Source organism: Leptonychotes weddellii, chromosome 10, assembly GCF_054177405.1.
Source record: "Leptonychotes weddellii isolate Sample4059 chromosome 10, ASM5417740v2, whole genome shotgun sequence".
NCBI classification, from domain to species: Eukaryota; Metazoa; Chordata; class Mammalia; order Carnivora; family Phocidae; genus Leptonychotes; species Leptonychotes weddellii.
This window is the reverse complement of record NC_138378.1, coordinates 54,442,722-54,457,203: the sequence shown is the minus strand read 5'-3', so window position 1 is coordinate 54,457,203 and position 14,482 is coordinate 54,442,722. Positions and strand designations below refer to the sequence as shown.

General features: G+C 40.6%; 1 protein-coding gene and 1 long non-coding RNA gene across 7 annotated transcripts in view; both read right to left on the bottom strand.

The window, feature by feature from the left end:
• LOC145723883 (uncharacterized) overlaps positions 1-2,127 on the bottom strand; it is a 4,616-nt gene extending 2,489 nt beyond the window's left edge. The window contains exon 1 of the long non-coding RNA XR_014149254.1: positions 152-2,127. This is a non-coding gene — a long non-coding RNA (uncharacterized LOC145723883). The remainder of the gene's footprint in view (positions 1-151) is intronic.
• Positions 1-9,521, bottom strand: part of DYNC2LI1 (dynein cytoplasmic 2 light intermediate chain 1) — a 55,668-nt gene extending 46,147 nt beyond the window's left edge. Inside the window, exons 1-3 of one of the 6 annotated variants that reach the window (XM_081833486.1) lie at positions 9,372-9,521; positions 8,287-8,347; positions 7,361-7,475 (exon numbers count right to left, since the gene is read on the bottom strand). In XM_081833486.1, coding sequence (XP_081689612.1) covers positions 7,361-7,475; positions 8,287-8,330 — 159 coding nt within the window. In that variant the 5' untranslated portion in view covers positions 8,331-8,347; positions 9,372-9,521. Of the gene's footprint in view, positions 1-6,860; positions 6,920-7,360; positions 7,481-8,286; positions 8,348-9,125; positions 9,305-9,371 lie in introns of those variants that run through there. The other 5 variants (XM_081833489.1, XM_081833488.1, XM_031017600.2 and 2 more) reach the window with 5 other exon arrangements.
• Between the last annotated feature and the right edge of the window lie 4,961 nt (positions 9,522-14,482).

Sequence of the window (14,482 nt, the reverse complement as noted above, 5' to 3'; positions counted from 1 at the left end):
GCTATCCAATTTTCCCAACACCATTTGTTGAAGAGACTGTCTTTGTTCCATTGGACATTCTTTCCTGCTTTGTCAAAGATTAGTTGACCATAGAGTTGAGGGTCCATTTCTGGGCTCTCAATTCTGTTCCATTGATCTATATGTGTGTCACCTAAATTCTTAATCCCCATCATCAAAACGGCAGTCAGCAATGATGGGCAAGTCACATTTGTCTAGTATGTTCTCTCTCCCATGTGTTGTAACTGCTATTTCATACATTTTTCTTGATTCTCTCCTCAGAATACCCACTTGACCCTCTTCACCTGAATTACTCTCTTTCCTTACTTCCTGCTCTTCAAGCTCTGGACATCACCCTCTCTCAAGGAGGCTTTCCCAGTCTTCCAGCCTCTTGGGCTGAGTTAAGAGCCCTTGTTTCCATCATCGCATTTGTTTCCTGCAATGTTGTACAAGCACTAACACCTACGTTCCTGCACAGCAGAGTACATGTCTTTCATTTCTGTCTGCCCAGAGTCGGGCAGGATGCCTGGCACATAGAAGATGTCCAACAGATGTCTACTGAATGGATGAACAGAAGTACAGGAAAGACAGAGAGAAGGCAGTGAGGCAGTTAGTTTCTTTGGTAAAGGGTGATTACTATCAGCTGAACAATAGAAGCATTAATTGCTTGCTTCTCTTTATTTTTCAAAATTTTGTTCTGCATAAAGCACACAATCAGAGACTTTAAAGAACAATATCCTCAAAAGTTCCACCTATGTCAAAAGAGTCTGCCAATCTTCAAAAGCAAAATTAGTTTTGATTTGCATAAATGAAAATACCCAGCTTGAATATGCCACGTTCTTCTATTTAAAAAAAAGGGTGGCTTCACAAACAACAAATAAAACATGAATGGGCTCTCACAACAACAAAGTCTAGAACAACTGTTACAGAGAGTGACTAGTGGGGGTGCTGGTTGGACACTTCAGGTGTGAGCATTTGTGTGCTGGTGTAACTATTAGGATAAGCCACCTTAAAGATACGGAAGTAGTTTCTCTATACAGGATATTTTCTGTAATAGAAATTTACTTGTACCATAAGACTATTAACAGTTATTTACTCATTTTTTTTTAAATCCATGTATGTATCTATATGGCAGCAAGTAGGAAATTGGAAAAGTACTGTATCCAATGCAGAAATCACTCTCCTCACAACAGTAAACTCATGAAACCACATGAATTCCAGCATCTTGGATCTGCAAGCCTTGACCTTTTTCAGAGAGTGTCACCAGGAGTTCTGCCTTCCTGGCAAGAACTGCTGTGGGTCAAGGAAAGCCACATGAAGACATGATACATCTGTTCTTGCTCTGTATGGCCACTTCCAAAACCTTTTTGTCTCCTTGGCTAAATAAAACAGAAACTTACAATGAGTGGGGAGAGGTCTCTTCCTACCAATCAGTCATCCTGGGGATTGGCTGCTCTATTTCCCCCATGCTTTCCACAGTAGCAAATAACCCTGTGACAAATATCATTCACATAAAAAAAAAAAAAAATCATTCATATAATCCAATTACTCCTTAAATAATCCTAAAAGTAAAGTAACTGAATCCAAAATATGAATATTAAAATACTGACTTATTAACTTAGATGCTTTAGATATTTATTTACTAATTTATTTTTACTGACTTATTTAAATGAACCCTGACTTTTATGCTCAAATGAAGTAGAAGACCTGAATGTTTTCAAATTATGAAATAAAGAACTCAAAACATTTTTTAAAAATTTTGTTTACTCCTAATTTTCCTAGATCAATAAGTACTAATTCCTGCTAAATATGGTATTAGCTAAGCACAAAGTTAGTTTACCAACTTCAAATTCAATGGCTCCATAACCATGAATTTGAGTAAAATATCTAAATATTATTTTTAAAAATGCAGTTATAACATTAGACAATAAAAATTATTTCATATTAAAATTCATCTGACTATTTTTCAATCACATGTTTCAGTCAGAATGTTCATATAGTAATCAAAATTATTTATTTTATTTTATTTATTTATTTGAGAAAGAGACAGGGAGAGCGGCAGGCAGAGGGAGAGGGAGAAGCAGGCTCCCCGCTGAGCAGAGAGCCCGATGTGGGGCTCAATCCCAAGACCCTGGGATCATGACCTGAGCTGAAGGCAGACGCTCAACTGACTGAGCCACCCAGGCGCCCCCAAAATTATTTCTTAATTAACTTCCTCCTTACGGTGCACAATTCTTAAGTCCTCAAGTGACATAATGTGGTATTCCACGTGAAATCAGCTCTCTGTTGATCTGAAGGGTATGCTACATGTATCAACCCAAGGATTTTAGCTGAATTCTAATTGTGTGGTGATAAATGACATTACTAGAGCCAGAGATGACAAACCAATTTTATCTCAAGTGCCAACACCTTCCTGGAATGCTACGGGTTAGATGTCATCTTCAGACTCAGTAGAAAAGGGTGCCGTGATCACTAAGATGTGTGTGGAAGATGTGTAACTAGTATCTGCTCTCTCTTAAGAAACCCCAGGAAGCATCTTCTCACAACCAGATTATATACTGTGGAAAACTGGAGAAAGAAAAATTTAGAAGTCAAGTCATTTCCTTCCCACTTTTCTACCTAGAGGATGAGGTCTGGGATGAGAACAGAAGCTCTGGGAAATAAAAGGTTAGTCAGTTTTCTGGCCCATACCCTAAGGTACTGAATGATTTATCACTTGATGAGAGAGGAAACCTATGTCAAGAGGATGATAAGACTATGCCTAGAGACTTGACAATCTAAATCAGGGTGGAGGGACACTTGGGTGGCTCAGGTGGTTAAGTGGCTGCTTTCGGCTCAGGTCATGATCTCAGGGTCCTGGGATCGAGCCCGGTGTCAGGCTCCCTGCTCAGTAGGGGGTCTGCTTCTCCCTCTCTCTGCCCCCCACCCATGCTCTCTCTCTCTAATAAATGAATAAAATCTTAAAAAAAAAAAAATCAGAGTGGAGAAAATGAGAGAAAAATGCCCACATAAATTGAGATGTCATTGGGTATGACATTAAGAAAAATTTTAAGACAATAATGGAAGAGGGTCCAAGTAACTCACAAGAGGAAACAGCTGAGACAAGTCCTGGAAAGAATATTTACAGCGACAGATACACAACAGTGCAGGTAATAATAAGTGCAGTATTATCACAGGGAAGCAAAACGACCTCATATGAATTACCAGAACTTGTGGCATGAGACTTATGAGTAAAATATATTGGTGTAAAGGAATAAAGAGAGACAGAAGGGGAGAGAAAATACAGCACACTTTGTGTATTTATATGGAAATTCACAAACATGCAAGAAGAATGCATTTGGATGAAAATAAACAAAGAGCAGAACAGATGTAATCTTGTCATGGTAATTAGACTGTTACCTGACTGTATTAATATATGATATCTCATGTACACATCTCTATTGGGATTAAAGTCTAATATTAGACTTTAATATTAATAGACAATATTAAAGTCTAATAGCGAAGAGGATACCAACAATTCAAAAAAGTGCTTACATCAGTTTGAATTCAGTTTTCTGTCACTCCTAAAGGAAACAATCCAGACTCAAACAGAAACTAGGATCAGAGAGAGGTTAAGTGACTCATTCTAAGATAGGATTCTATACCCAGATAAACATTCAACCCAGAGTGAGAGAAAATAAAGGAATTTTTAGACATGCAGGGTCTCATAAGTTTTACTTCCCATGTAATGCTTTCCCAGGAAACTACAAGAGAATGTGCTGCAACAAGGTAAGTGAGTAAACCAAGAACAAGGAAGACACAGGATCCAGGAAACTTAAGTTCCAACTCAAGAAAGAGGCAAAGGGAATTCCCAAGACGCTGGGGAAGGATGGTAATTATGCAGCCGCTCGTGTGAACCACAGTACAGACTAGCACAGTGGGTCAAAAGGTGGCAGGACTCTGGCTGGAGAGGGGAACCGCCTAGATGAAGATTATATAGAATGCCTGTTGGGGATTGTGGAATCAATAATATGTAGCTGGGGAGCCAGCTTCAAGGATGGTCCCGAATGATCCCCGTTGCTGGTGGTATTCACACCCAGGTGTGGTCCCTTACACTGTACCAGAGTTGGTCTTTGTGATCAATAGCTTATGGCAGAAGTGATGACACGTCACTTTCCAAGATTAGGTTATAAAAGGCTGCAGCTTCTATCCGGGGCACCTGTTCTCTTTTGGATCTCTTGCTCTGGGGGGAAGCAAGCTGCCATGTTGTAAGCAGCCCTACGGAGAGGCATATATGTGAAGAATTGAAGCCTGGCCAACGGTCATCAAGGAACTGAGGCCTCTTGCCAGCAACCATGTCAACAAGCTTAGAAACTGATTCTCCAGTTTAGTTGAGCTGTTTAATGACTTTAGTCCCAGATGACATCTTGACTACAACTTCATGAAAGACCCTGAGCCAGAACCACATAACTAAACTGCTCTCAGATTCCTGGACCTCATAAACTAGGTGAGATAATGTTTGCTGTTTTAAAAGCTGTCATGTTGGGGTGCCTGGGTGGCTCAGTCATGAAGTGTCTGCCTTCGGCTCAGGTCATGATCCCAGGATCCTGGGATTGAGCCCCGCATCGGGCTCCCTGCTCCGCGGGAAGCCTGCTTCTTCTCCCTCTCCCTCTGCTGCTCCCCCCTGCTTGTGTTCCCTCTCGTGCTGTGTCTTTCTATCAAATAAATAAATAAAATCTTAAAAAAAAAAAAAGCTGCTATGTTTTAATTTATTATTAAGTAGCAACAAGTAACTAATGCATATAAAAACTAAGGTACATACACATCAAAGCTAAGCAAATAAAAAAACAAGGCATTTTAAAAATTCTGAAAAAGTTACTCAAGAGAAAAGAAGTAGGGGCGCCTTGGTGGCTCAGTTGGTTGAGCATCCAACTCTCGAGTTTGGCTCAAGTCAGGATTTCGGGGTCATGAGACTGAGCCGCATGTCGGGCTCTGTGCTGGGTGTGGAGTCCGCTTGAGATTCTCTTTCTCCCTATCCCTCTGCCCCTCCCTCTGACTGTGCACACACACTCTAATAAATAAAATCTTTAAAAACAAAACAAAAAAAGAGGGGCGCCTGGGTGACTTAGTTGGTTAAGTGTCTGACTTCAGCTCGGATCATGGTCTCAGGGTCCTGGGATGCTCTCTCCAGGACCCTCTCCAGGGTCCTCTCTCTCAAATAAACAAACAAAACCTTTAAAAAAAAACAGGGGCGCCTGGGTGGCTCAGTCGGTTAAGCATCTGCCTTCGGCTCGGGTCATGATCCCAGGGTTCTGGGATTGAGCCCCACACCGGGCTCTCTGCTCAGCGGGAAGCCTGCTTCTCTCTCCCCTTCTGCTGCTCCCCCTGCTCCCCCTACTTGTGCTTGTGCTCTCTCTGTCAAATAAATAAATAAAATCTTAAAAGAAAGAAAAAGAAAGTAATCCATTTGGCTCAGCAGCAAGTAAGTTTTAGAAATAATAAATTAACATACTGATTTAGTCCCAAATTATAACAACAACTATGTTGCAGATGGGGGCTAGAAGTGAGTGTTTAAAAGAAACAACTAGGGGCACCTGGCTGGCTCAGTCAGTAGAGCATGCAACGCTTGATCTCCGGGTAGTGAGTTCAAGCCCCATGTTGGATGTAGAGATTACTTAAAAATAAAAAAAAAATCGGGGCGCCTGGGTGGCTCAGTTGGTTAAGCAACTGCCTTTGGCTCAGGTCATGATCCTGGAGTCCCAGGATCGAGTCCCGCATCGGACTCCCTGCTCGGCAGGGAGTCTGCTTCTCCCTCTGATCCTCCCCCTCTCATGCTCTCTGTCTCCCACTCTCTCTCTCAGATAAATAAATAAAAAATCTTAAAAAAAAAATAAGAAAATAAAATTTAAAAAAAATTTAAAAAATCATAAAAAAAGAGCTAGAATTAAATACTCTTCTACTATTATCAAAAATTCAACAGATAATGTCTAACATTTTAAGTCTAAAAATAGCCTATAAGCTATTTCATAGATAAGTAAATTATTAAAAAAAAAAACAAAACAGTAAAAGCTATTAAAAAGGCTGCTTTAAGGAGAGGCCCTGAACAATGTGGAGAGGTTCGGTGATTTACTTTATGTACCTTTTAAACCACGTATGTGAATCACTTTAATAAAAGTAATGAAAAGTACAAACAGACTGTAACAAAGGGCCCAATCTAAGAAAATTAAGGACAAAACAGCATATATGAAAAAGATCTCAAGCTCAACCTTAGTGAACAGGGTTATGTGATTACTAGAATTCTCCTGAGAATTACATATTAGTATAATTCCAGTTGAGAGTTACTAAAATCATGACAGAAAATCCGTGACTGATATGGAATCCATGACACAGAAGGCATGACCGAAAGAAATGAAGATATTAAAGCTGAAACAGACTCAGGGAGACAAGTGGATGCCATTAATTATTTGAAGGGCAATTTTAAAATATCTGAAGGTTTAAAAAGCAGAAGAAAAATCAGACCTATTCCTATACTGTTTCAAGTCAGAATTAGGACCAAGAATTAGGACCTTGGAATTAGGAATACCAAGTATTTGTATATTTTTACAGGTCAGAATTAGGAACATTGGCAGTTACAATGAAACGCAGGTTTTCTTGTAACTAGAAATTAAGGAAAATGGAACAAGGCTGCCTTGTGGAAGACAATTCCCCCATTGCTAGAGATAGTCAACCATAAACTATATGACCGCTGTTTATAGTGGCTCTTACTTAACCTTTTTGAAGGTGCTAGAATGCTGGGGGAACCTAATTTCCCATAAAAACACACTGATACACAATCACACACAATTCTGCATACATTTCTAGAGTTCATCAGCCCTAAGACGTACCTCCATTGACCCGAGTAGAAGGCTAGAGTATCTACAGGTTTCCTTCAGTTTCTGCGACTCTAGTTAAAATAAGTGAAGGGTAAATGTATCATACTGTATCCGGTCCATGTTTCTGTTATCTATATGCGTGTTTCAGCTGTACAAGTTACCAGAACTATGGCCATCGGATTAGCATTTATGGTGCTTTGGGGAAAGAGGACTCTTCCTCCAGGTGGTCTAATTTGAAACAAGTGCTCCTCCGGGCTGCTGTGGCCCACGTCAGAGCATACCACTTGACAACAGAAGTGCCCAGGCTGGATGTTAGTTCCCACTCACCCATGCACAGGACACCTTCATACAAGGCACAACCAGCTCCAAGGTAACCAGCAGGCCAGAGACTGGTTATCTGGCTGAAGAGCTGAAGTATCCAAATTTTTACCAAAGTATTACAATGAACTTTACCATTGGTTGTTAAATCATCATAATACTTGGGGGAAAAAAGTAGGAAAAATGTGCATTACCCCATTTTTACTTCCAATGAAGAAAACAGATTTTTCTCCAATTTCAAGTCCATCACCTTCACTTCCACTACTTCGTTTTTCCACTTCGGCTTTTGCGATTTCCCAGAGAGTTTCACTAGGAGAGGCAGAAAAATAAAATTTAGAGAATCAAAGGGAATCCTTTCCAATATTTATTTCAAGCTCAGAGAAATTTTATTTCAGTTAAATTTATAAAACAAATCAACATTTCCTGGGGGACAATAAGCTGATAAAACCTCTGAGGATTAGTCATTTTCTTTGTCCTGGTTCATAGAAGAAAGCTGAAAATGATAAGCAGAGCCTTTGTCGCTAGGATTTGAGGCTGCCTTATTTTGGGACTTCCAGCCAAGGTTGAAAGCTGTCTGGGTTAGTTTCTCAGACATGTACATGAATGTACAAAGCATTTCGGACATCTACAACTTGAAAACCACCAACATCTAGGAAAATGGGGAGCATGTAAAACCAGCATACCAAATAATCTTGTTTTCTGAAATTTTTCTTTTTTGTTTTTAAATTATATTTCTGGCTCAAGATTCCCTGTTTTAATATATAAAATATAATGAAAGAAAAAAATAATCTAAAACCACATTTTGAAAATCATCTTCCCATTCATCTCTCTACGAACATATGTATTTTTTCACAAATAAGATTATACTTTTTTTTTAATTAAAGCCAAAATGAAAAATGGAGTATTGAACTAAAAAAAATACAAGATTTGATGTGTTCCAAGCATGAATCTGCTACTTTCTACATATACCAACTTGGGCAAATTATCCAACCTCTCTGGATTCTTCATTCCTTTATTAATTCAACAAATATTTATTGAGCAGCTAATATATGCAAGCTTCTGTGCTCTTCCCCAGGCTCACTTCTGTTTCTTCTCTAAAATGCCAATAAAGAATACCAACCTTATAAGATTATCATGATTGATTGTCAAAATGTGGTAATTCATTCCATTTAGGGCTTGACCTAAATATAATTATCTAAAATTATTGAGAGCTTATAATAATTATTCAAGAAACAGGGATGAAGAAAGGGGCTATAAAAGACCAATAGAGGTGTCCCTAAATGTCTGCACTAAAATGTATGCACTTATTTCACAGGTGAACTCCCTGAAAGTCAGTCCAGGCCTGTCTGCTCTTCATTTACACACCATTCTTTCAAAACGTGATTATCTGCTTTCCAAGCTCCCAGCAGAGAGGAGAGCAGGAGGTGCCCCTGGTGGAAATTTGTAACTATAACCATGTGCAACCAATTATCCCACGACGGGAAGTAAGCTGACAATTTTTCACATTAAGGTTCGTAAACTCAACAGAGATCAGGCCATGATCCACAAGGTGAGAAAAACAGATTTATCCTGCTCTGGACTCCAGAACCCCTCTCAGTTCCTGACCTCCTTATAAGTTGTTCAGAGAAGGTTCAGGTGTGATCTTGAGAGCAGGAAATTAAAACTGACATCACAGAACTGAAGAGCTAAAATATATTTTACAGGCCCCCCTTTAAATGCCATCTTACACTTTTCACATAGCTTTCCCAAGTTTCCCTCATTTATTGTTGTCCTGAAACCCTGCACCAAGAAGGGAGATGCGGAGAACTCTGAGGAGGTGGCTTTGTGGTCTAATTCACTGCCTGAACCCCTGCTTCTAGAACATTCCTTGGCCTGCAAGACATTTTTACTTAATAAGTGAACGGTTGGAGTTTAATGATCTTTCAAAACCTTAGTTTTCTACCCGGGGAACTTTTCTACCTGCTTGTGACTGAATCCATATGCTCAAGGGTAGTTCATAGGGATCCCTGACCATCCAGACAGCGGTTGCAAGCAAAAAAGATTCAGAATTTTCTTCCACAGGCAGGACCTCCTAGGCTCCTCTCCCTAAATATACCCCCAGCTGCCCTCCCTCCCCTGCTCCTTCCAGGCTGGGGTGGGAAAGAGAGGAAAGCCAGACTCTCGAGGGGAGCATAAACCGGGGGCAAACAAGGCTGCGGGGTATACCTGGGCATCGTGGCTCGACAGCCCCAGCGTCGTGGGCTCAGCGTTTGGGGCCTGCTTAAAATCAGGACGCCAGCGAGCTCCGAGACCTGCCGGATTGTGCGGACTCTTGGGTTGCCATGGGAGCGACGTCACAGGCTGCGTTGCGTGCGACAGAGGGCATCATGGGAAATGTAGTTCTCAGCGTTCCTTTTCAATTCTCGCTCAATGCCTCATCCTCTATGTGAGAGAATGAGGTGAGCCGTCTGACAGACCTGGAACCTAAAAGCTCTGGACTGGAAGTGTTCTTTTACTTAAAAAGTATTCTACTAGGGGGCGCCTGGGTAGCTCAGTCGTTAAGCGTCTGCCTTCGGCTCAGGTTATGATCTCAGGGTCCTGGGATCGGGCCCCGCATCGGGCCCCGCATCGGGCCCCGCATCGGGCTCCCCGCTCCGCGGGGAAGCCTGCTTTTCCCTCTCCCACTCCCCCTGCCTGTGTTCCCTCTCTCGCTGTCTCTCTCTCTGTCAAAAAAAAAAAAAAAAAAGTATTCTACAGAGTACCAGACTATATGGCAGGGATGTCTGCTCTCTCTTTTCAGTCACTTTTCTCTCCCCGCCAGCGACACTTGGGAATGGAGGGTGAAACAAACTCCTGAGCTGTTTTCTAGTGATTTACTAGAGAATTGTGATTTTGGTATTTTCCAACTTTATGCTTGTTTAGTTCTTTCTGGGTTTATGCAATAGCACATCATTTATTAAGTTAATAAAGCAAACGCATCTCCATGATACTTCATTTACTTTATCTCCGAATCAATAGCAAACATTGAGTTATTACTATATGCATGAGCGCTACGCAGAGTATGGAATGAAGAGGTAAGACAAGATCTCCGCTCTTGAGAAGGATGCACACAACTAAAAGAAAGCCAGTGCTATAAGCTATTGTAGAGAGGTATAAAAAAAATCACATCATAAGAGTAAGTAATTATGCCAAAGAGGGTTGAAACCTTCAGGGCAGTGACAGTATTTGATCTATTTTGAATGCTCGGTAGACCTAGCCTCTCTGGCCCAAGATGTTTTCAATATTGAAGGAGATACTCTCCTTACACCCTTTTGCCGTTTGGCTTGGTGTAATGGTGTGATGTTCAAGAAGGTGAGCTTTAGATGGACTTAGAGTTCCGTTCTGACTCAGCCACACTGGCTAAGTTGCCACATTGCCACAGTGGGTAAATCATTCAGTATCTCCAAGCCTCAGTATCTGATCATGTAAAGCAGGGGAAATTTATGAGTTTGAAATGAAATAAATATATGTAAAACATAAAGTATGTGTGCCTGACACATTATAAGTGCTTCATGCTTGGTATTTTCATGTTGTAAGCTACCGATCCGCAACTTTGAACAAAGAAACACAAAGATCACGTTCCTGGAAATGAAGCAAAAAAAAATTTTTTAAGGAACAAAAAAAAGCATTCACGACATAAAATCTTTGGGATCAAAATCCTCCCAACACCTAGGTGCATTTTGAAGACAGAACAGACTACAGTTGCACATAGAAAGGGATGTAAAAGGAGTGCAGTTCAATAGAGAGAGGATGATCACAAGGGAGGTTGGTACATCTGCCATTGAATCAGCATCTATATCTTGGAGCTAGCCTGCCTATAAGTTCACAAACTGGTGTGGGACAGAGTGTAATGAATTATAATAATTTGAGTTCCGGAACTTTGGAAGCCCTTTGTATGTTAATTAGGAAGCCCTGTTGATATGAATAACAAAAGTGGCAGCTAACATTTTTGCCATTTACTTGCTATGTGCCCGGCACGCTACTAACATTTAAAAGGTATAATTGTTTGGATAACTGGGATAGAAGGTTGAAGAAAGAAGCCTGGTAACAAGGAAGGTAAAAGTTGTCTGGCTGGGCCCTGGTCACCAGCATGGGTTCAGAGGTGAATCAGGGGATTCTGCTGATCTCGTTGAGCAGATGAGTTCCCTTTTCTACCCTTATGCCTCCTGAGGCTTCATCTTTGGACAAAGCGACCTTCCTGGGTAGATGAAAATTGTTCTTAAGGTAGGAATATATAGAGATTTGAGCTCCCCTACTGGGTGACCCCTAAAAGACTCAAGGATTTCAATGGTGGTAATAGAGAAGAAGACAATTTTATGATGCTTGCTGGGTGGAATAAACAACAGTGCAGAAGAATACAGATGTGTGCAGAGTGTATTTGGGGAATTGTGAATGGTTAAGGTACAAGCATATAAAGTGGTGTGACTATGGTGGGAGAGGAAACTGGGCAGGTTGATTGGGCTTCGTTGAAGGATCTTGCAGCCTGGATTTTACTGTGTTGGTTGTAAAAAACCAAATATGATTTTAAAATAGGGGTGCTCCAAGACTGGACCTGAGTTCCAGTGAGATAATTTTTTGCAGCTGTGTGAAGGATGTTTTGGAGTCTGGAAGTCCATATGGAAGCTATTAACAATAGCCCAGACAGTGACAGAGTTTTCACATTTTTCCCCTTGTTTTCAAAGTTATATAAGCTTATTGTAGAAAAAAAATAGTGTATGGAAAAAATGAAGAGGGTAAAAGAAGCACACCCCAGAAGCAATACCTATTAAACATTTTGGTGTATTTCATTCTAATCTGTCCTCTTACAGTTGAGATTTTACTGTAAAGTTAATTAACATTCTGATTTTAACATGTATTTCTCATTACAATTTTTAAAAATCCATTGTAGGGTGCCTGGGTGGCTCAGTTGGTTAAGCGACTGCCTTCGGCTCAGGTCATGATCCTGGAGTCCCTGGATGGAGTCCCGCATCGGGCTCCCTGCTCGGCGGGGAGTCTGCTTCTCCCTCTGACCCTCCCCACTCTCATGCTCTCTCTATCTCATTCTCTCTCTCAAATAAATAAATAAAATCTTTAAAAAAAAATCCATCATAAACATAACTTTGATGGCTGCATAATATTCCACTATACAGGGTTCTCATAATTTACTTAAGCATTCTCCTCATATTGAGCTTTTTTTATTTTTATTTTTTGAGAGAGAGGGAGAGCACACATGCTGCACAAGGCAGTGGGGGGAGGGGTCAGGTGGGCGAATCTTAAGCTGGCTCTCTGCTCAGCATAGAGCTGGACTTGGGCTCGATCTCACGACCCCGAGTTCATGACCTGAGCCGAAATCAACAGTCAGATGCTTAACCAACTGTGCCACCCAGGTGCCCCTCATATTGAGCATTTGAAGTGGTTCAGAGTAAACACCTGAGTTGGGCCCCGTAGAGCCTTTCTCTGGGATTTTTTTAAACTAGAATTGGGAAGCTCAAGTCATTCCCCCTCTGGAGGAAATTGGCATGTTTTCTGCTGAATGAAGCTGTTTTGTTGATAAATTCTTTATCTATCCTGGATATTAACCCCTTCATCAGATACATGACTTGCAATTATTTTCTCCCATTCTACAGGTTGCCTTTTCACTTTATTTCTTTCGATGTGCGGAAGTTGTGAAGTTTGGAGTTGTCCCATTTGTCTTTTTTTTTTTTTTTTACTTTGCTGCCTGTGCTTTTGAAGAGTTGTCGATTTAATAAAGCCACCAATATAATCTATCTTCTGAAAGGGATCCCAACCCCCACTCACCCACCCCTCCCATTGATTAGATTATGTTAGCAAAGTGCTGGAAGGAAGGGTACCCTGTATTCAAGTGCTGTGGTGAACACTTGAGTCTTGTTCTGGAGTTATTTGCTAATAGATGTTACCCTAGTAAGCAAGTTTTTGTTTCTTGACTATTACTGGACCTAAAAATACTTATAAAGCATACAGTGAAGATTTCAGATTGACATTGATTATAAATATGCCTCCAGAATCACTGTGACTATGTTTGATATAGGCAAAATTAAGTTCAACAGGTAAAATTATGGTGTAGAGCAAGTGTGTATTTCATTTCCTCACCCCAGCTTCTGTCGAGGTCCATCCATCTCTTCTTTGCAGGAGCCACCTTCCCACTTAAGTGCCCAAGAGAAGCGTGAATCTTGGTCCCACTGGGATAAGGATGAATCTTACTTCATGTTAATATCTATGTGTGGACTTTACCTTAACTTGGAGTTGTTTCTTTTTTTTTTAAAGATTTTATTTGAGAGAGAGTGCTTGTGCACGAGTGGGGGGAGGGGCAGAGACTGAGGGAGAAGCAGACTCCCTGATGAGCAGACAGCCGGACAGGATCCCAGGATCCTGAGATCATGACCTGAGCTGAAGGCAAACGCTTCACCAATTGAGTCACCAAGGCGCCCCTTAATTTGGAGTTTAAAGTTACTCTTGTAGCAGTAAAATCCCTTTCTTCTTTCAGGGAAAAGAGAACAGGGAAAAACATTTCTCCATGAACCCGTTAGCAGGGAAGCTTCTCCACCCTGTTATTCCTGCTCCTCACTGCTCTTCCCTCAGTCCCCACATTCCTGGAGCCTTTGATCTGCAGGAATCAGTCCAGAGACTCTGCATTGGGGAAGTCCAAATTCCATGGCAGCTAGGGGGTAGGTGGACAGGTGAAATGTGTTCTTGGCAACCCAGGAACCCTTGAAGTCTTTGTCTAGCGAAATATGATTATCTGTGGTGGTTAATTCTTCAGGATTATACTACAGTACAATTGGGTAAGTGCATTGTTCTAGGAACCCAGCCACTATGTGTTTTTTCCTTTGGGAAAAATTTCCAATCAATTAATAAGCACATTTTCGAACAAAGACTCTGTAAGTTGTGACTAACTTTTCTTGTAAATTGAGAGTTAAATTCATTTCCAAGCTAGGACACTATTTGACTTTAAGGACACATGTATAAAAAAATCCAGAACATTTAAAATAAATTTTTAGAACACAGTCCATCAACTCACCTGCATGAAATAAGCTACTTATGGAACTTATATGAAATCATGGGAGAACCCCATGATTTATACATATTGTATATGTGTCAATATGCATACATACATCTTAAAATTACAATTTGCCAAAACGGTTTCCTTTTATATGGATAAAATAAAGCAACACTGAAGACAAAGCATGAATGCAAGAGAAGGAGGTAATAACTACCATTTTCACTAGTAGTACACCTCAGCTTTGACAATGAAAACATTAGGTACTTCCTGAAGATTGTTCAAAAGATAATGCTCAAAA